Source organism: Theropithecus gelada, chromosome 19, assembly GCF_003255815.1.
Source record: "Theropithecus gelada isolate Dixy chromosome 19, Tgel_1.0, whole genome shotgun sequence".
NCBI lineage: Eukaryota > Metazoa > Chordata > Mammalia > Primates > Cercopithecidae > Theropithecus > Theropithecus gelada.
Genome location: NC_037687.1, coordinates 34,308,266 through 34,330,062, shown reverse-complemented (window position 1 = coordinate 34,330,062; position 21,797 = coordinate 34,308,266). Strand labels below are relative to the sequence as shown.

General features: G+C 46.8%; 2 protein-coding genes across 3 annotated transcripts; both read right to left on the bottom strand.

The window, feature by feature from the left end:
* Positions 1–4,495: 4,495 nt before the first annotated feature.
* On the bottom strand, positions 4,496–20,788 carry ZNF547 (zinc finger protein 547). The gene is made up of 4 exons (XM_025368482.1): positions 20,531–20,788; positions 15,552–15,587; positions 12,275–12,401; positions 4,496–6,922 (listed from the first exon to the last, which is right to left on the bottom strand). The coding sequence occupies exons 1-4, from the start codon at positions 20,735–20,737 to the stop codon at positions 5,865–5,867; spliced, it is 1,428 nt and encodes a 475-aa protein (XP_025224267.1). The 5' UTR covers positions 20,738–20,788; the 3' UTR covers positions 4,496–5,864.
* Positions 18,702–20,701, bottom strand: TRAPPC2B (trafficking protein particle complex 2B). Of its 2 annotated transcripts, none has more exons than XM_025368484.1 (2): positions 20,531–20,701; positions 18,702–19,246 (listed from the first exon to the last, which is right to left on the bottom strand). In XM_025368484.1, exon 2 carries the CDS (start codon positions 19,225–19,227, stop codon positions 18,805–18,807), a length of 423 nt encoding a protein of 140 aa, XP_025224269.1. In that variant the 5' UTR covers positions 19,228–19,246; positions 20,531–20,701; the 3' UTR covers positions 18,702–18,804. The 2 variants fall into 2 exon arrangements, with proteins under 2 accessions (XP_025224269.1, XP_025224270.1); XM_025368485.1 differs by having other exon boundaries at positions 18,702–19,251; positions 20,536–20,578.
* Positions 20,789–21,797: the final 1,009 nt, after the last annotated feature.

The window sequence follows — 21,797 nt, the reverse complement described above, 5'->3', positions numbered from 1 at the left end:
TCTTTTTTTTTTTTTTTTTTTGAGACGGAATCTTGCTCTGTCACCCAGGCTGGAGTGCAACGGCGTGATCTCAGCTCACTGCAACCTCCGCCTCCAGGGTTCAAGTGATTCTCCTGCCTCAGCCTCCTGAGTAGCTGAGATTATAGATGCCTGCCACCACGCCCGGCTAATATATATATATATATTTTTCGTCCTGTTGACCAGGCTGGAGTGTAATGGTGTGATCTCAGCTCACTCCAACCTCCACTTCCTGGGGTAAAGCGATTCTCCTGTCTCAGCCTCCTGAGTAGCTGGGATTACAGGCATGCACCACCACGCCCAGCTAATTTTTTGTATCTTTAGTAGAGATAGGGTTTCCCCATGTTGGCCAGGCTGGTCTTGAACTCCTGACCTTGTGATCTGCCTGCCTCGGCCTCCCAAAGTGCTGGGATTAGAGGCGTGAGCCACAGCGCCTGGCCACTTCTTCTTAACTGTAAATTCTGCTGGTTGGGGGCCCTTTGTTCCAAGGAAGGAGAGGTTCCACCAGAAGTAAATATTATTTCCATTTAATTGGAGGGTGATACAGCTACTTGTTCATCTGGGGATCCTTGTGTCACTTAAGCAAAAAGGGATTGCTTTTTTGCTTTGGATGAGTTAAGCTTAGTTGCTGCCATGGAATGGGAAGCATAGAGAGCTATGTCTGAAACAAGGGGATTGCTGGGGGATGTTTTGGTAAGTTCATGTTCAGAAATAAAACTAGCAGCTCATCGAAGGGAGAACTTCTAAGAATCAGCAGTTTAGGTTTTGATATCTGGGGACATCCTCCAGGTTAAAAAACAAACAAAACCAAAACTCTACCCAGCTGAAGATCTGGCAGAGGCAGAGGAATGGGATGGTGCGGGGAGAGGGGAAGAGAATGAAAATTAAATCAGTTTTCAACCTAAGACCAGTTAAGAAAACAAGAAATCTCAATATTATAGATATCTTCCTTGTTTACATGTAAGAAATTGACTATAGAAATCAACAATGGCCAAGCCAAATATAAAACAGAACTCTAACCCACTCCTGCACTGACCAGCTCAGGAAGCCAACTTATTATCTACACTAACCAGATGAGGAAATATCTCCCTCTCAAGAGTTTTAAGAGGACAGATTTCTCCCAGGTCTAAAATTCTGCCTTCTTTTGTAGTGCATTACCTGACATCATTGGTTCTGGGGGTACCAGAGATTACTTTTTCCTGGGAAAGAACTTGACCTTGATGTGCATGATGGCTGTCACAAGCAAGAGCTGCAGTGTCAGAGGCAGCTGGTGGCAGTTGTTTACAGGAACCTACTCATTTCTTGCATGTTTAGATATAAAAGGCATGGTCTAAACACTTAGAAAAATGTCTTTACATCAACGTGCTCTATCCAAGTATTGTGCAGCCCAGCACCATGATGTTTACTATGTGTTTTTGGTGAAGAAGCTTATATTTAAAAAATGAAGATGTGGTTTTTGCTAAAGAAAAAGTAATTCTGGGCGGGGTGCAGTGGCTCACGCCTGTAATCTCAGCACTTTGGGAGGCAGAGGCAGGCAGATCACCTGAGGTCAGGAGTTCGAGACGAGCCTGGCCAACTTGGTGAAACCCCCGTCTCTCCTAAAAAAAACAAAACAAAACAAAAACAAACAAAAAAAACGGCCAGGCGCGGTGGCTCAAGCCTGTAATCCCAGCACTTTAAGAGGCCGAGATGGGCGGATCACGAGGTCAGGAGATCGAGACCATCCTGGCTAACCCGCTGAAACCCCATCTCTACTAAAAAATACAAAAAACTAGCCGGGCGAGGTGGCGGGCGCCTGTAGTCCCAGCTACTCGGGAGGCTGAGGCAGGAGAATGATGTAAACCCGGGAGGCGGAGCTTGCAGTGAGCTGAGATCATGCCACTGCACTCCAGCGTGGGCGACAGAGTGAGACTCCGTCTCAAAAAAAAAAAAAAAAAACCCACAAAACTTAGTCGGGCGTGGTAGTAGGTGCCTTAATCCCAGTTACTTGGGAGGCAGAGGCAGGAGAATTGTTTGAACCCTGAGGCAGAGGTTACAGTGAGCCTAGATCAAGCCATCTTTGCACTCAATCCTGGGAGACAAGAGTGAGACTTCTCTTAAAAAAAAAACCCAAAAAAGCCAAAAAAACACAAAGGGATTATTTCAGGTTTAGGGGTTATGTAAAGGTCATTTCAAAATGAAAGGAAAATAATGTAGACAAAAGTAAATAGATCTCGGACTGGGCATAGTGGCTCAAGCCTATAATTTTCAGAACTTTGGGAGGCCGAGGTGGGTGAACCACTTGAGGCCAGTAGTTTGAGACCAGCCTGGCCAACATGGAGAAACCCCATCTCTACTTATAGAAAACTTAGCGGGGCGTGGTGGTGTGTGCCTGTAATCCCAGCTACATGGGGGCTGCGGTAGGAGACTCACTTGAACCTGGGAGGTGGAGGTTGCAGTGAGCCAAGATCACACCACTCAAAAAAAGAAAAGTAGAAGTTCACTTTCTATTTTGAACACAATTTTCATATATTAATAAGAGATAATAAAGTTTTTTGTTTAACTTTTGAATAATCCTCTATTTAAAAATGGGTGGAGGATGAAAAACCTTTGATTCCTTGGTGGCCATGTGGCTGTCTGTGCTCAGTTACTAAAGGTAAAAGTTACCATGAAATTTAGAGGTGGATCCAACTCCCAGGGAGTTGGCACACTGGATGCATAAGAAAATGCAAACTAATAGGCAAAAAGCAAAATATTCAATCTCTGGTTCACTGGATGCATAAGAAAATGGGAGCTAATAAGCCAAAAGCAAATTATTCAATCCTTTGTTATCTATAATAGCTTAAAAAAAAAAAAAATAGAGAGTGCTGGGTCCAGACTTGATGCTAGATCAAGCTTAGATTTCTGTCCATCTGAATGAAAGCCACCAGCCAGCCTAAAAGCCACCCCCACCAAGGGCAGAATCATTTAGGGACAACAGAAAATGCCTCTGAGACCTACGGCTACCAAGAAGGTAGTCAATGTGGGGAAGAGCAAAACCAAGTAACTATTCAAACCAGAGAGTATAATGTGAAGAAACTGTTTCACTTTTATAGATTGAAATAGTTTCCTGAGGAACCAATACTAAAATGGATTGTGAGAGTAACTAATTAAGGGACAGCATCTTTGATTTTATTTATTTATTTATTTTTGAGATGGAGTCTCGCTCTATCGCCCAGGCTGGAGTACAGTGGCGCAATTTCGGCTCACTGCAAGCTCCGCCTCCTGGGTTCATGCCATTCTCCTGCCTCAGGCTCCTGAGTAGCTGGGACTACAGGCGCTCGCCACCACACCCGGCTAATTTTTGTATTTTTAGTAGAGACAGGGTTTCACTGTGTTAGCCAGGATGGTCTTGATCTCTTGACCTCGTGATCTGCCCGCCTCGGCCTCCCAAAGTGCTGGGATTACAGGCCTGAGCCACCGCGCCTGACTGCATCTTTGGTTGTAAATGCTGCTGGATGGAAGAGCACATTTGGGTTGATGCAGAACCTGAAACCACCTTTGCAGAACTATGAATAATGACAGAAATCTAACATGACTGTCTTGCTTCTAACCTCACAGGCTCAATTTTTATTTTTTATTTTTTTCTGATTTTAGCTGGGATTCACATAAGGAGCACACCGAGATCCCTCGCAGGCACAGTTCACAATAGCGCCCCTGGCTGTTTATGTGGCTCTATGACGTGACACAGAACCTGGCTTACTCTAGAAAAATTAGATGCAATAACTTTGACAATAGAATAGTCAAAGAGAGAACCCAAATAAAATTCCCCAAATCCCATTTAACAGGGATCCTCAACCCCCAAGCCACAGACTGTACCAGTCCGTGGCCTGTCAGGAATTAGGCCACACAGTGCCGCACAGCAAGAGCGAGCATTCCTGCTGATCTCCACCTCCTGATCAGCGGCGGCATTAGACATAGGAGCGCACACCCTATTCTGAACTGTGCATGCGAGGGACCTAGGTGTGGGCCTTATGTGAATCTAACTAATGCCTGATGATCTTAGGTGGAAGAGTTTCATTCCAAAACCATCCACGGAAAAATGGCCTCCCATGAAACCAGTTCCTGGTGCCAAAAACGTTAGGGACTGCTGCCATGTAAGATCATTTAGAATTTTGCATAATTTTCAAAATGACACAACCCCTGGCAGGTTCTATGGCTTTGGCATCTAAGCTATTCTATCTGTTGCCTAGAACCCATTAAGAGGAATGGTCAGCGGCATGCACACCCCATGACAGGTACACACCTGGAAAGCAGCAGTGAGAGCACAGTCGTTGGGACTGGATGGCCTGGGTGGAGGGCAGGTCCACAGGGAAACTGCTGTTATTTTGGGACCTTACTTAAGATCCTTTAAAATGTATTCTTACCATGAGGTATTCTCACACAAGATTATATGCCACTAAATATCTACATAGATTGGGGGAGAAACTGATCCAAGGGCTACAGAATGCAATTGGTATTTTGCAAAGATTTCTGTTTTGTATCAAAGATGACAAGCTATTTCCTGGTTGTAAACATTGGGAAAAATTAACAAAATGAAAAGGTTCACAGGATAGAACATAGAAACAAGGGGTATTTACAGAATATCTGCATTGTACTAAAAATGGGATAGGGCAGTTCTCAAAATGTAGTCCCTACATCAGTAATAACAAAATCACCTAGAAACTTGTTAGAAATGTTGCCTTCTATGGATTAGAATGAGGACAAATCACAACTTTTGTGAAATGCTAGGAATGTAAAACAGTACAAGTTTTATGGAAAAGTTTCTCAGTTCGTCAGAGAATTAAAGTTAGAATTACCACAGGATCCAGCGGTTCCACTTTTTTGGGTATACCCATTAAGAACTGAAAGCAGGGACTCGAAGAGATATTTGTGCCCTTATGCTTGTAGGGACAACATTCACAATAGCCAGAGGTAGAAGTAACCCAAGTGTCCATGAATTTCAGATGTCATAAATAAAGGAAATGTGGCAAATGCCAACAATGAAATATTGCTCAGCCTTAAAATTTCTGACGCATGCTAAAACATGGCTGAAATTTGAGGATATTATCCTAAGTGAAAAAAAAACAAATAATGAAAAACACTCTAAGAGTCTTCTTCTGTAAAGTATCAAGAATAGTCAGATTCATAATGACTTTAGCATGGTGGTCGCCAAGGACTGAAGAAATGTGGGAATGAGTTGTTATTTAATGGTTATAGAGTTTCATTTTACAAGATAAAGAGTTCAGGATATTATTTGCACAACAATGTGAATGTACTTCAAGTATTAAACAGGATATTACAACAGTTAAGATGGCAAATTTGATGTGGCATGTACTTTACCATTGTTTTTTAAAAAACATGATACTAGTTCTCACTGCTAAATCAGAGATTTCTGGGTGTTGTTCATTATCTTGGCTACATTCAAGGCATATATGTGGCCTTTCTCCAGTGTGAACTACCGGTGTCTAAGCAGTGCGAAGAAGTAGCAAAATACTGTCACACATTTGCTGTACTCAGAAGACTTTCACTAGTGTGGATATTCTGAAGCCCAGTAAGTACAATCTTGCATGTTGAATCTTTACCACTTTCTACTTTATTGAAAAGACTCTTCTTCAGTGTAAACTCTCCTATGTCTAATGAGAGTCAAACCAAAATAATGTCCCAAGTTTGCTGAACACACATTTCTGCAGTGTGAATTATCTGATACGTAGCAATTGGAGAACTGTACCTACATAATTACCCACATTCATGGCACTCAGTCCTTCTCCAGTGTGTACTGCCTGCTGTCCAGCCACAATATGTTGGCGACTGAAGGCTTTCCCACATCCACTGCATTCATAAGGGCCTTATCCAGTGTGGACTTTCTGATGTCTGAGAAGTGTGGAGTTATACCTAAAGAATTTCCCACATTCACTGCACTGCTTTGCTGCAGCGTGAACTGTCTGATGACAAATGAGGTGGGACTTTGTAAGGAAGGCCTTCCCACATTCACCGCATTCATAAGGCCGTTCTCCAGTGTGAACTCTTTGGTGCTGAATGAGGACGGATTTCAAGCTAAAGAATTTCCCACATTCGTTGCACTCATAAGGCCTTTCTCCAGTGTGAACTCTCTGATGTCTACTGAGTGTAGACCTCTCCATAAAGAACTTCCCACATTCACTGCAACCATAAGACCTTTTTCCTGTATGAATTCTGTAATGCCTAAAGAGGTTTGAGTTGCACTTAAAGAACTTCCCACATTCACTGCAACCATAAGGCCTCTTTCCAGTGTGAACCCTCTGATGTGTAATGAGTGTGGAACTCCACATAAACAATTTCCCACATTCGCTGCACTCATAAGGCCTTTCTCCAGAGTGGATTGTCTGGTGACGAACAAGGTGAGACTTACAAAGAAAGGCCTTCCCACATTCATTGCACTCATAAGGCCTTTCTCCAGTGTGAGTTCTCTGATGTCTATTGAGTGTGGACCTTTCCATAAACAATATCCCACATTTGCTGCACTTATAAGGTCTTTCTCCAGTGTGGATTTTCTGATGGTCAGCAAGTTTATGTCTGTGGCTAAAGGCTTTCCCACATTCACTGCATAAGAAGGTCTTCCCTGCCATGTGAACGCTGTGGTTCTTCACAAATGTCGGTCTTCCTCCATCCCCTCTGGAAAGTCTCTCTCTAATCTGCTCCTTTCGGTGCTGGTGAAGATGTGCTGGACACGTGTACAGTCCCTGCTCGGGGTGTGATCCGTCATGCTCAGCCAGACGCAGAATGTCCTTCAGAAGTGAGCTACATGTCTCACAGGGTTGCGTCTTCTGGGTAGATAGACAGGGCTTTGGAGCCATGACCTGTGACACTCCTACGGAAACACCTGGCTCTAAAGGTGCCTCCTCATCCTCAGCTCCATGGCAACAACCTGTAAGAATAAAAATGCCGGTGAGGTGCATGTTGACTGTGATGAGCAGAGGCAACCCCATCACAAATGTCAGTGAGACACCCCATGAAAATGATCATGGAATTGGTGACAGGCATGAACCCTGGTACTGTGGCAGGCCAGGTCTCCCTAACAGCTGAGCAGGCAGGCTTCCATGACAACGGTTTCAGCACTGACTGGTGAAGTTGATTAAAGGCTGACAGTGCCAGTGCTCTCATGCAGAGGCTGGAGTGTAACAAAGTCCGCCAAGAGTTTTGCCTAGGCCTTTCCTGGGCCTTGAAGGACGACAAGATCACGAAGGAATTCTTAACAGGACCCGTTTAGGATTAAATACGTTTTAAATATGTTTTATTGGAGGTCTGAAGAAACTCCCCAGGCCTCCGTGAATAAGTTTATTGGGGTTCTAAAGAAACTCCCCAAACCTCCATGATTTAGAAGGAGACAAGGGTAATCACTCCAGCACCTGGACCCATTTAGATGAAGTAAATTTACTGAGGCTCCAGAGGAAGGTCTTCAGGACTCAGATCTTGGTTATAGAGAAGTTAATCACTTACATCTTTAGAAGAATGCACACTTACATGTAGACAAATAGCTTAGAAGGTATATAAGCGGCCGGGCGCGGTGGCTCAAGCCTGTAATCCCAGCACTTTGGGAGGCCGAGACGGGCGGATCACGAGGTCAGGAGATCGAGACCATCCTGGCTAACACGGTGAAACCCCGTCTCTACTAAGAAATACAAAAAAAAAAAAAAAAAGAAGGTATATAAGCTCTGGAAAACTTTGTACTTTTGAGTTGGTCTGGCAATAATTTCCAGGCCTTCTCCCTGTAACCGGTTACAGAAATAAAAACTCTATTTTCCCAGTTCATCTGCATCTCATTATTGGGCTGCGAGAATAAGCAGCCCCACCCTCGGTTTGGTGTGGGAACAATATGGTTAGGCGTTGCGTCCCCACCCAGATATCATCTTGAATTGTAATCTCCATAACCCCCACGTGTCAAGGGTGGGACCAGGTGAAACTAACTGGATCATGGGGACGGTTCCCCCAGGCTGTTCTCATGATCGTGAGTTCTCCTGAGATGTGATGGATTTTATTTATTTATTTTGAGACTGTGTCTTGCTCTGCCGCCCAGGTTGGAGTGCAGTGGCACGATCTCTGCTAACTGCAACATCTACCTCCTGGATTCCAGTGATTCTCCTGCCTCAGCTTCCTCAGTAGCTGGGATTACAGGCGTGTGCCACCACACCCAGCTAATTATTGTATTTTTAGTAGAGACGGGGTTTCACCATGTTTGCCAGGCTGGTCTCGAACTCCTGACCTCAGGTGATCCACCCTCCTTGGCCTCCCAAAGTGCTGGGATTACAGGCGTGTGCCATAGCACCCGGACGATCTAATGGTTTTATAAGCATCTTGCATTTCCCCTGCTTGCACTCACTCCGTCCTTCTGTCCTGTGAAGAAGGTGCCTGCTTCTCCTTCGCCTTCTATCATGATGGTAAATCTCCTGAGACCTCCCAACCATGCAGAACTGTGAGTCAATTCAACCTCTTTCCTTTATAAATTACCCAAGCTCAGGTGTTTCTTTTCTTTTTTTTTTTTGAGATGAACTCTCATTCTTTCCCCCAGGCTGGAGTGCAGTGGTGTGATCTCAGCTCACCGCAACCTCTGCTTCCTGGGTTCAAGCAATTCTCCTGTCTCAGCCTCCCAAGTAGCTGGGATAACAGGTATGAGCCACCATGCCCGGCTAATTTTTGTTGTTGTTGTTATTTTTAGTAGAGACGGGGTTTTGCCATGTTGGCCAGTCTGGTCTCAAACTCCTGACCTCAAGTGACCCATCCACCTTAGCCTCCCAAGGTGCTGGGATTATAGGCGTGAGCCACCAACCCCGGCCAAATATTGGGTATTTCTTTCTTTTGAGACAGAGTTTTGCTCTGTCACCCAGGCTGGAGTGCAGTGGCGCGATCTCAGCTCACTGCAACCTCCACCTCCTCGGTTCCAGTGATTCTTCTGCCTCAGCCTGCCGAGTAGCCAGGATTACAGGCACCTGCCACCATACCCGACTAAGTTTTGTATTTTTAGTACAGATGGGGTTTCACCATATTGGCCAGGCTGGTCTCAAACTTCTGACCTCAGGTGATCCACCTACCTCAGCCTCCCAAAGAGCTGGGATTACAGGAGTGAGTGAGCCACCGCGCCCAGCCAGGGTATTTCTTAATAGCAGTGTGAGAACGGACAAATGTAGTAAAGTGGTACCGAGGTAGTGAAATACTGCTGTATACCTGAAAATGTGGAAGTGACTTTGGAACTGGGTAACAGGCAGAGGTTGGAACAGTTTGGAGGGCTCAGAAGAAGACAGGAAATGTGGGGAAGTTTGGAACTTCCTAGAGACTTGATGAATGGCTTTGATCAAAATGCTGATTTAGCAATATGGGCCATGAAGTCCAGGCTGTGGTGGTCTTCGATGGAGATGAGGAACTTGTTCGGAACTGGAGTAAAGGTGACTCTTGCTATCCTTTAGCAAAGAGACGGGCGGCATCTTACCCCTGCCCTAGATATCTGTGGAACTTGAATTTGAGAGAGATGATTTAGGGTATCTGGCAGAACAAATGTCTAAGTGCTAAAGTGTTCAAGAGGAAGCAAAGCAGAAAAGTTTGGAAATTTTGCAGCCTGACTATGCAACAGAAAAGAAAAACCCATTTTCTGGGGAGAAATTCAAGGCTGCTGCAGAAATTTGCATAAGTAACGAGGAGCCAAATGTTAATCACCAAGATGATGGGGAAAATGTCTGCAGCACCTGTCAGAGACCTTCCTGGCAGCCCCTCCCATCATAGGCCCAGAGGCCTAGGAGGGAAAAATGGTTTCATGGGTCTGGCCCAGACTGTTTAGTGCAGCCTCAGGACATGGAGCCCTGCCTCCCAGCTGCTGGCCCTAGGTCCCCCTGTTCTATGCAGCCTCGGGACATGGTGCCCTGCATTCCAGCTGCTTCAGCTCCAGCCATGGCTAAAAGGGGCAAGGTACAGCTCCAGCCATTGCTTCAGAGGGTATAAGCCCCAAGCCTTGGTGGCTTGCACATGGTGTTGGGCCTGTGGGTGCACGGAAGTCATGAATTGATATTTGGGAAGGAACCTCCACCTAGATTTCAGAGGATGTATGGAAATGCCAGATGTCCAGGCAGAGGTTTGCTGCAGGGGTGGAACTCATGGAGAACCTCTGCTAGGGCACTGCAGGAAGGGTTATGTGGGGTCAGAGCCCCCACACAGACTCCCTACTGGGGCACTACATAGTGGAACTACAAGAAGAGGGCCACTGTCCTCCAGCCCCTAGAATGGAAGATCCACCAACAGCTTGCACCGTGTGCCTGAAAAAGCCGGAGACACTCAATGCCAGCCCATGAAAGCAGTTGAGAGGGGGTCTATACCCTGCAAAGCCACAAGGGCAGAGTTGCCCAAGACAGTGGGAGGGAGCCCACCTACCCCATCAGTGTGCCCCGGATGTGAGAGATGGGAGTCAAAGGATATAATTTCAGAGCATTAAAATTTAATGATTGCCTCGCTGGGTTTTGGACTTGCATGGGGCCTGTAGACCTTGTTTTGGCCAATTTCTTCCATTAGGAATAGGTACATTTATCCAATGCCTGTATCCTCATTATATCTTGGAAGTAACTAACTTGCTTTTTGACTTTACAGGCTTATAGGCAGAAGGGACTTGCCTTGTCTCAGATGAGACTTTGGACTTGGACTTTTGGGTTAATGCTGGAATGAATTAAGACTTTGGGGGACTGTTAGGAAGGCAGGATTGGTGTTGAAATGTGAAAGGGACATAAAATTTGGGAGGGGCCGGGGTGGAATAATATGGTTAGGCTCTGTGTCCCCACCCAAATCTCATCTCGAATTGTAATGCCAGTAATTCCCATGTGTCAAGCGTGGGACTAGGTGGACATAACTCAATCATGGGAACAGTTTCCCCCATGCTGTTCTCACGAAACTGAGTAAATTCTCATGAAATTTGCTGGTTTTATGAGTCTGGCATTTTCCCTGCTTGGATTCATTTGTCTTGCCACCCTGTGAAGAAGATGCCTGCTTCTCCTTTGCCTTCCGCCATGAGTGTAAGTTTCCTGAGGCCTCCCCAGCAATGGGGACCTGTGAGTCAATTAACCTCTTTCCTTTAGAAATTACCCAGTCTTGGGTATTTCCCAATAGCAGAGTGAGAACGAAGTAATACAAACACGAAGGCCAATGAGAAGAAGGCCTGCTGTGCAGAGTTGGACCTGGCAAATACCCCTAATGGGAGAGCCCTGATGATAGGTAAGAACACAAGAGAGGGGTACAGTGCAGAGGGGAGAAGGAGGGTCTCCAAATCACTTCTCTGCAAATGGCCTTCCACAAGCCATGGCTGCTGGTGACTAGTGAGCAGTGTGTAGAAGGCTGTGTCTAAACCCAGAGAGATCTGACTGTGACAGAGGAGATGGCATTCAGGGACGACTGACAAATACATGCAGACTGGAGGGCACTGCAAAGGGAGCAGTCAAAGAGAATAGGTAACAGGTGGAAGCCAGGGATTAGAAGTCAGAGTAGAAATGACAATGCGGGAAGGAAAGGAAGAGTGAGTTGTGGCAACCGGTCTTGAACTAAACAACAGGGGTCACAGGACAGGTTCCTAGTGTGGTATGACCCAACCTGTGATATTACACCTTTTCCCAACTTCCAGGAACCAGGACCATGTCCCTCTGAGTCTCTACAGCCCTTCAGGGAGTAATATCCACCCTCTCGGGTACCAGGGCCCTCCCCATTGCTTAAGGTGACAGTCTGTGAGACCTGAAAGAGACCAGTCCTACGGGAAAGACACAGAAAGAGACAAGCACACGCCCAGAGAGACCACCTGATGATATCCCACATTCTATAATCACCAGAACTTCACAGAAGATTTCTACATCCTGCACAATCAAGCCAGTGCTTCACCAAATTAGTGATCAGGTCAGTGCCAGAAATTCCAGGAACAAGAAGGCACCAAGAAATATTGGCAAGAGCAAGGGAACAACAGAGCACAGAGGCCCCATGCATTAGATGAGAACACAGGGCCAGTGGGTCTCTATGTCAACTTCAACATTTCTGGATCCTGAGCCCTTTCTTGCAAGCCTCGGAGCAGCAGGGGATGGGGCTGCTAGGAAAAAGGGAGCACACAGCACACAGCCCAGTCCTGACTCTCATAGAACATATGTCAGGAAACAAGGAAAAGCAGCAGCACCCACGGTCTCACTGTGGGAAACGCAGAGCCACCTTCAGGTAAAAGGAGACAACACAGCCCAACCGGGACACTGGGCAAGTATGAAGGCCTTACCTAACGAGGACAACAGGGCCAAATTCTCCAGCATCACATCGCGGTACAGCAACCTCTGAGCCTCATCAAGGTGCCCCCACTCCTCCTGGGAGAAATATATGGCCACGTCCTCAAAGACCACACGGCCCTGCCAAATTGGGAGAGATGAATACATGAGCAGCTTCTTTTCAAGCTGTATTTACTTAAGTTCTCTATTTAGTTTCTACTTATATTTACCACCCATTAAACACAGGGCCAAACTAACAGCCAAATGTGTTTCCATCTCCCCTACCATCCTGGGCACATATTCTGAACCACCTCCATCTCTAACTTTCTCAAACCAGCCAATATTTCCCATGTTCTAAATCAACCCAGGGACAGGTACTGCTCAACTAGGGACAGTCCCAATAGCCCAGGTGTCCTGGAATTACTAAAACTAGCCAAACTATCCTGACACCCAGCCCTGCCTTGTTTCCCTTTGAAATCCCAAGAGCATCTGTGGACTAAACTAAACTCTCCTCATGGCAATTTTTCTCCTGACCAAATCTGGCGCTTCACCATGTGGCCCCGTGTAATGTGGTGTGCACCTCCTTAGGGAAACGTCCAAGGAATATATATCTTCTTTCAGTGTCATTGGCCTGTCCCTGGCATCACTCACTCACATCCATAAATGAAAGCTCCATGGGGGCCAGGCACAGTGGATCATGCCTATAATCCCAGACCTTTGGGAGGCTGAGGCGGGCAATTCACCTGAGGTCAGGAGCTCGAGACCAGCCTGGCCAACACAGTGAAATCCCATCTCTACTAAAAATACAAAAATTAGCTGGGCATGGCAGCACAGGCCTGTAGTCCTAGCTACTTGGGAGGTTAAGGCAGAATTGCTTGAACCCAGGAGGTGCAGGTTGCAGTGAGCCAAGATCGTGCCACTGCACTCCAGCCTGGGCAACAGAGCGAGACTCCATCTCAAAAAAAAAAAAAAAAAAAAAAAGGAAAAAAAGAAAGAAAAAAAAAGAGAAAAAGAAAGAGAAAAAGAAAAAACCCAGTGGGTACAATCACTGCTACATTTCTCTCTCCAGGAACTCATCCCTCTCCCCTACACCTCCATTCCTTCCTCAGTCTCCTCCACACCCTCCCAGTGTGGCAGACAAACAACATCCAGGTGGCACAAGTGACTTTTCTCTCCATATTTACATTGGCCACCGTGTCCAGCACAGAGGAAACAGATGGAAGATAAGGTAGAAAAGGAATGTGGGACTCCCATGGGGGGATCCATCCTCTCCTGCCAGCCAGAGTCCATGGGGTCACCCAGATCTTGCCTCCCAAGACAACCAAACTCAGACTCATCCTCCTCCCTTGAGCTACCAGGGGCAGGGCCTGGGGCCTCCATTCACACTCCTCCTGCCTAAACATCAGTCTTTGGTCAGCACTCCAATCCCAGCTCTCACACCTCCACTCCTGTCAATTCCACAGACACCAGCCCACACCACAGGCATTTCCTTCACCTCCTAACAGGCCACTCTGCACAGGGAAACCAGGTGGTGCACGGCAAATACACTCAGCATCCAGTTCACTCCCAGGCCTACCCCAGAACACCAAAGTCCCCTAGCACCGGGGGCAGCCCAAAGCCCCGCTTTGAAGGTTCCCTACATGCCCCTGTTTCTCAGTTCACTGTCAGCAGCCCAAACCAACCATGTGAGGACTTCACATACTCTCAGCTGTGTCCTGCCTCTTTGGGAGGCTGAGGAGGGCGGATCATGAGGTCAGGAGATCAAGACCATCTTGGCCAACATGGTGAAACCCCATCTCTACTAAAAATACAAAAATTAGCTGGGCGTGGTGGCGTGAGTCTGTCGTCCCAGCTACTCAGGAGGCTGAGGCAGAAGAATCACTTGAACCTGGGAGGCAGAGATTGCAGTGAGCTGAGATTATGCCATTGCTCTCCAGCCTGGGCCACATCTCAAAAATAAACAAACAACAGAAAAAGAACTGTGAGCCAATTAAATCTCTTTTCCTCATAAATTACCCAGTCTCAGGTAGTTCTTTGTAGCAATATGAAAATGGACTAGTACAACTCCCATCCTCACCTCAATCCAACTGATGCTTAGCAACTCTCCAACCTCACCCTATTACCCCCTCATCAACCCCATCATGTCCTCTCTCCTTCAGAAGCCTTTCTCACGCCTATACCCCACCATCTCACATACACTCATCCCCACAAACATTCCATTCCCTCATTTGTCTAGTGACTCCCCCCCACCACACACGTACCCAGTAAGAGACCCAGGTCTCATGCCCCATTCCAATTCTCTATCATCAAACAGCACTGCCACCATAACCTAGAGATGCTGTCACCTAAACTGAATCCACGGCTTCATCCTGGTCCATATGACAGCCACTGTGGTGCGGACGTTTCCAACCTGAACTCCTCCACCAGGAGTCTCTGAGACATCTGTGGCCTGAATAAACACTGACTCCTCATACTCACTCTGAAAATTCCTTCTACTGCTGACTTCTCCCGTCATAGCTAATGAAGCATCTATAATTCCAAACAAAACCATGGGGCCACTCCTGATTCTCCTTCTATCCTACCTCCCCAGCTGCCTCACTCTCTACATCATAAAATGTGGGCAGCTCCAGTTCAAAACACATCCTGAAGCCAACACTACTCTTGACAAGTTACCACCAACATCCACCTAGACTGCTGTAGGAACATCCTCTCAGCTCTCCCTGCCATTACCCTCATCTCCACAGTCTGTCCTCCTCAGAAGCCAAAGAAAGTTCCTTAAGCTAGGGTCCTATCACTGCCCTTTTCTGCTTCAAATCTTCCCCATCTACCACCTCCCTTAGATTAGAGACCCAGGACCTAGGCTGTCATTCCAGGCCTGATGTTTGTGTGTCTCTAGCCACCTCCCACTCTGCTCCCTATTCCTATCTGATATAACAGACACTTGCAGTTAACTAAAAATCCAGTTCAGTCTCTCCTCCAAACATTGAAACATTCTTAATCTTGTGCCCATGACACTCTGACAGATGTTACCACGTCAGTTGTCAAAAATGGGAACCACTCCATATAATCCAGGGCCATCCAGATAAGGTGTCACAATAAACTTCAAACAATCAAACAAAAATCTCAGACCTAATTTAAGATACTAGAACTGGTGGAACCACCCACTTTTCAGACATAAGAGAGGGAAAAAGACAGAGAAAGAGTCTCAGGACACCACTTTTCTTTATATGGAGGTGCCAAAACCATCTATGAGATAACGGGTAGGTGAAAGGTAGGAAACATTCTACTCACCTGTGCTGGGTTCATTTCTGCCATCGCCAGGGGTCCCTGAGGGAAGAGGGAAACCATGAGAAATGGGAAACCATGGGAAGATCCTACAGGCAGAGTTGGACCACCATCTCTTCTTCCTTACCCTAAAGCAAACTGATCTCAAGTTGATTGTATAAACTCAGCTTCTCAGACTTCAGCGTTGGCTCTTAGTAGCACTGTGACTCTAGAAAGAACTGAACCTGCTGGAGCTTCAGTGCTCTCATCTGCAAATAGGTTGTAAGAATGGCTCCCACCCCATAGGACTCTTACCGGTGTCAAACACTGGTAGCTCATCATATGTATCAGCTATCACTGTTCTTGGACTAATGGTTTACTATATGTTTTCAGTGTAAATGATGTAGTAGAATTTCAAAAACTGAGATGTATGTTTTAGCTTTTAAAATTTTAGAGGATATGATACTAAAATTTTCCATGGTATGTTGATAATTATAGGCAAATTTGGGTCAAATCAATTATGTAGTATTTGCAGGAATTTAAATCAACGAATAGCTTCACTTCTAACTGCCTACCTATGTGTACACATTTAGAAGGACACTGGCTAGTGTTTATACCAATAAGTGTTTCATACTTTTTTTTTTTTTTTGAGAGACGGAGTCTCGCTCTGTCACCCAGGCTGGAGTGCAGTGGTGCAATCTCAGCTCACTGCAAGCTCCGCCTCCCAGGTTCACGCCATTCTCCCACCTCAGCCTCCTGAGTAGCTGGGACTACAGGTGCCACCACCACGCCCGGCTAATTTTTTTGTATTTTTAATAGAGATGGGGTTTCACTGTGTTAGCCAGGATGGTCTCTATCACCTGACCTCATGATCCACCCGCCTCGGCCTCCCAAAGTGCTGGGATTACAGGCGTGAGCCACCACGCCCAGCCTCATACATTCTCAATGAGTTGTAGGGAGGGGCTGAGCAGGTCGGTCAGCTACTGGTCCTCTCTGCAACCAGGCCTGCCTGTTATATAAGGCTCTGAGGGGAGCTTGCTGGGAGACCTTGACTGGGGCAGATCATCCAAGCTTGCCTTGATATGTGGAGAAGGGGAAAACGCAGTGCTCTAGTTTAGAACCCAGCTGCTCCACTAGCCTGGATAACTTTTTTCTTTTCCTACAAAGAGTGGCCCTGAGGGTCAGTCAAGCCTATAGGTGCAGAATATAAACCATCTGAAACTTTAGTCTCCATCCCAAGCCCATTCCTTATTCCATCCATGCCTCCCTTTTTCTAGGCAGAGAACAAAATCCTTCCTATGGCAGATCTGTGCCTTTCTAAAGTAAGTGTCCGGCTTATGGCTCCACCTATGGTCTGAACCCCAAGTATCAGCTCTCTCCTCCCTCACCACATAGCTCACAGGCAATGATCTTCAGACCTCCCTACCAAATTGGATCCTCAGGGCCCAGTTCAATCTACACCCTCTATTCTTTTTTTTTTTCTTGAACAAACATCTTTATTTAAGAAATCAAATAGGGTGAAAATGATGGTAGCAATTTCACACAAGGATACAAGACAAAGCTTAGAATTACTTGCTCAAAAGTTATTCAGAATGGAACAAAAGTGTTCAAGTGCTCCCAATTAGCACAGGTTGTATTACTTGCTTTTCAATGGACATTTACTATTTTACAGTAAGATCTACTTATAGGAACACAGACACAATTCCCAGCCCCCTCTGATGTATTGCCTAAAAGACTGAGTACAAATGTTAATGTAATCCAAGCTTTTCTTTGACAACAATCCTAAAAATTGCCTTTACAACTTTTACAAGTTTACTGTCTGAGGGAAAGGAAATAAAAGAATATAAAGTGACAGAAGCAACACACTTCACTGTGGCCTGGAACTGCTCCCAGCCTCCTATTTTACAAACATGATTCAGGGTCTCACATTATAGCAGGGTCACTATTCCTACCCTCTGGCAGAAGCAGACATGTGACACATAGCACTGCACAAGTGTTTCTTTGGCTTCTTGAGTAGTGCTGTGTATAGTGCCTATACATTTTTGTAACATCTCTAAATGCATAACGTCCACATATGTGCTAACACATTTCACTCCCAACTGCAGAATATTTTAGTTTTAAATCTAGCTACCAAATCTTGACTATGACATTTGCTTTGGATTGTTACGTTAAGATCAACCTATCTGGGCTGGGTATGGTGGCTCACACCTGTAATCCCAGCACTTTGGGAGGCTGAGGCAGGAGAATCGCTTGAAGTTAGGAAGCGGAGGTTGTAGTGAGCCAAGTGCCATTGCACTCCAGCCTGGACAACAGAGCGAAACTCCATCTCAGAAAAAAACAAAAGATCAACCTATCTGAATCGGGAAAGTCAAAAGCTTATTCCCAGCCAGGAGCAGTGGCTCATGCCTGTAATCCCAGCACTCTGGAAGACTGAGGTGGGCAGATAACCTGAGTTCAGGAGTTCAAGACCAGCCTGGCCAAAATGGCGAAACCCCGTCTCTACTAAAAATACAAAAATTAGCCAGGCATATGCCTGTAATCCCAGCTACTTGGGAAGAAGGAGAATTGCCTGAACCCGGGAGGCAGAGGCTGCAGTGAGCCAAGATCATGCCACTGCACTCCAGCCTGCATGACAGGAGCAAGACTATCTAAAAAAAAAAAGAGGAAAGAAAAGCTTATTCCCAATTTTTAAGTAAAAATATTTCATGGCCAGGCGCGGTGGCTCGCGCCTGTAATCCCAGCACTTTGGGAGGCCAAGGCAGGCAGATCACGAGGTCAGGAGTTCAAGACCAGCCTGACCAACATGGCGAAACCCCGTCTCTACTAAAAGTACAGAAAAAAATTAGCCAGGCATGGTGGCGGGAGCCCATAATCTCAGCTACTCAGGAGGCTGAAGCAGAAGAACTGCTTGAACCCGGGAGGTGGAGGGTGCAGTGAGCCGAGATCGTGCCACTGCACTCCAGCCCGGGCAACAAGAGCGAAACTCCTTCTCAAAAAAAAAAAAAAAAAAAGAAAAGAAAAGAAAAAGAAAAAAAGTCATTATTATTGATAACAAGCTCTTTATAAATAACACTGTTCACAAGGGAATACCAATTGATCTATTGATATGTGACATGAGACAGAATGTACTATTTTTAAATATAAAAGGAATTTCATTAAGTTCAGATAAGCTGAGAATACACAAAAGTTTTTCAAGCTATTTAATCAAGTAACTTACAATGTACACATTCCTGAGTTTACACCACTCTGGTGGTATCATTTATTTTGGAATTTTCTGCATTCAGCTTAAAAGGTGTTTCTTCCCAAGAAACTGAACTTTTCTGTCAAATGCACTTGATCGAATAGGAGAATTGGGTTCATAAAATGGATTCATTGAAAACTTTATATATAAATCATAAACATCAGTAAAGAAGTTCTTTATTCCATCTTCTTGTCTTATGTCATGAAGCATAATAAACCTCATATGCCCCGCGGTGACAAATGCTGACACAAACCACTCGTTGAACTTGTCCACAGTTTTCAAGTACATGTTGTTCGACAGCCACATGTTCTCATCTACGAGGTCGAGAGCAGCATGAGCTATGAACTGGTTCAGATGACGATGGTCGTCTTTGGATTCTGCCTTCCCAGCTGGCAAAAACTCCATTTCAAAAACTGGATTATCATGATGACCAACAATTACAAAGTAGAAGCTCCCAGACATGGTCTTCAATATATGGCTCCTGCAGCGGGAGGCCGACAACGGAAACGCAATGTCAGTTTCCGCGGAAGAGACCCGTGCTCTGCACCTTTTTTGACACAGAGTCTTGCTCTGTCGCCCAGGCTGGAGTGCAGTGGCGCGATCTTGGCTCACTGCAACCTCCACCTCCCGGGTTCAAGCAATTCTCCTGCCTCAACCTCCCGAGTAGCTGGGATGACAGGCGCACGCCACCACGCCTGGCTAGTTTTTGTATTTTTTTTTTTTTGAGACAGAGTCTCGCTCTGTCGCCCGGGGTTGGAGTTCAGTGGCCGGATCTCAGCTCACTGCAAGCTCCGCCTCCCAGGTTCGCACCATTCTCCTGCCTCAGCCTCCCGAGTAGCTGGGACTACAGGCGCCCGCCACCTCGCCCGGCTAGTTTTTGTATTTTTAGTAGAGATGGGGTTTCACCATGTTGGTCAGGCTGGTCTTGAACGCCTGACCTCGTGATCCGCCCGCCTCAGCCTCCCAAAGTGCTGGGATTACCAGCGGGAGACACCGCGCCCGGCCACCCTCTATTTTTTTGAAGAAACTACAGCAGCTCTCTTCTGTAGACTCCAGACCTTTCTGTCCCCCTACCCATGTGACATTTTCCACTTGAGACGCCTGAGAATGACACTGGCCAAACTGCAACCCATGATCTTCTCCATGAAACCTACTCCTCATGCTGCTGATTTCCCCAACTTCATTCTTTCAGATGTTCAGGCAAAATAGAAAAAAAAAAAAAATGGCCCCTCACTCCCTATTTTTGCTCGCAGACACATCTGATACAGCAGGGAAACCTGTTGGCTCTATCTTCCGGGTCTATCCAGAATCCCATCACATCTCCCTTCTTCTACCATGAGCTCTGGTGCAGTCTCTGGGATCCACTGCAGTGGCCTCTTCTCGGTCTCTCTGTGTCAATTCCCCACCCTGCTCGTTCTAACTCTGTACCTGCCCCTCCGACTGGTCCTCCCTTGACAACCTTCCATGGTTACTGGCTGCTCAGGTTGCCATTCCAAGAGAGAATTCACAAAACCCACTTTCCCGCAGAAACAACACACACTCCGGGCTTCCCGACGCGGCCCACTCGGCAGCGCCTCCATGCCCTGAACCTGAGGTTCCCGAAGGGGAGCTCTGGGGCTGCATCAAACCAGCTGATACGGGGACCCCACACAGGAACGCCACCCTCTTCGGGACAAGGGGCCTGACCAGCAGGGCCCCTTCTGTGGGCTTCAGCACTGGAAGGAGGAGTCGGGCGGAGTTGGGGGGCCTGGGATGGGGCACCCACCTTAGGTTCTTCGGCGCGGACTCCGCCAGCCCAGCCAGGGAAGAGAGGGGCGGGAGCGACAAAGGCAAGACAAGGACACCGCCGTCCCCAGTCCTTATCAGCTGAGCCTCTGCCACTGTCAGTTGTGCCTGTGTCACTACCGCCTCTGCGCCGAGGGAAACCAGCCGCTTCTCGCGCTTTTCCGCTCCGTCGCTTCGGTGACGTCATAGAGCGCCAAAGGCCGGAGCTAGTGAAAACACCAGAGAGAACCAAATCAACTACCGCGGAGGACGCCGGAAGTCCCGCCCTCCGACGATGCGCACGCACGCACGCGCGCACGCACGCACGCACGCACGCACGCACGCACGCAAACATTCCTTCCTGTACCTTCATTGGGTCAGTTGCGCCTCCGAGAACCGCAGTGTCTTCTGGGTTATGAAGTTTCGACCCCGCTTCTGGACTTGCCTTAGAGCGTTGGTCAGGCTTTATATGGCGGGTAGAGGCTCGGTGGCACCGTCACGGGAGCTGGTAAACGCAGTGCCGGACTCCAAAGACAGGACGGGGCTTGGGTTGCTCTTAAAGGCGACATAACCAGATTTTCTTGAAGTAAGGTCTAGGATACTCACAGAAATGTGAGGGACCTATGATATCGGATTGTGAAGCACAGCAAGTTCCCAGTGGCTACACCCCGCAAAGGGACACCCCATACCATAAAGGCACTCTGTTTCTACTCATGCCTCTCAGCCATATGTTGCTTTTCAAATACACACACAGTTAAGCTTTGACTTCTGTTTATTAAGCTTCAATATGCTTGGTCCAAGAGAACAAAGATAGACTACATGGCTGGGAATTTGCACAAAAGATGACAGGAGATATCGACGTAGATTGAAAGGGTGAAGCTGTGCCTCTGGATCCAAAAGAAAACATCATTACTATCTGTACAGTCAGTGATTGCGTTCCTACCAAGAGTACAATGCTTTTATTCTAATAATACTTATTACAGGCCGGGCGCGGTGGCTCACGCCTGGAATCCCAGCTCTTTGGGAGGCCGAGGCGGGGGGATCACGAGGTCAGGAGATCGAGACCATCCTGGCTAACACGGTGAAACCCCGACTCTACTAAAAATGCAAAAAAGTTAGCCGGGCATGGTAGCGGGCGCCTGTAGTCCCAGCTACTCAGGAGGCTGAGGGAGGAGAATGGCGTGAACCCGGGAGGCAGAGATTGCAGTGAGCCGAGATGGCGCCACTGGACTCCAGCCTGGGCGACCGAGCGAGACTCGGTCTCAAAA

Bases quoted from the DNA above. Each gene is read 5' to 3' on its own strand.
- ZNF547 (XM_025368482.1), bottom strand. From the start codon at position 20,737: ATGACGTCACCGAAGCGACGGAGCGGAAAAGCGCGAGAAGCGGCTGGT. The intron at 15,588-20,530 runs GTGGGTGCCCCA...CTCTTCCCTCAG, and splicing joins TCCGCGCCGAAGAACCTAAG to GGACCCCTGGCGATGGCAGA. The intron at 12,402-15,551 runs GTGAGTAGAATG...CCAATTTGGCAG, and splicing joins CAGAAATGAACCCAGCACAG to GGCCGTGTGGTCTTTGAGGA.
- TRAPPC2B (XM_025368484.1), bottom strand. From the start codon at position 19,227: ATGTCTGGGAGCTTCTACTTTGTAATTGTTGGTCATCATGATAATCCA.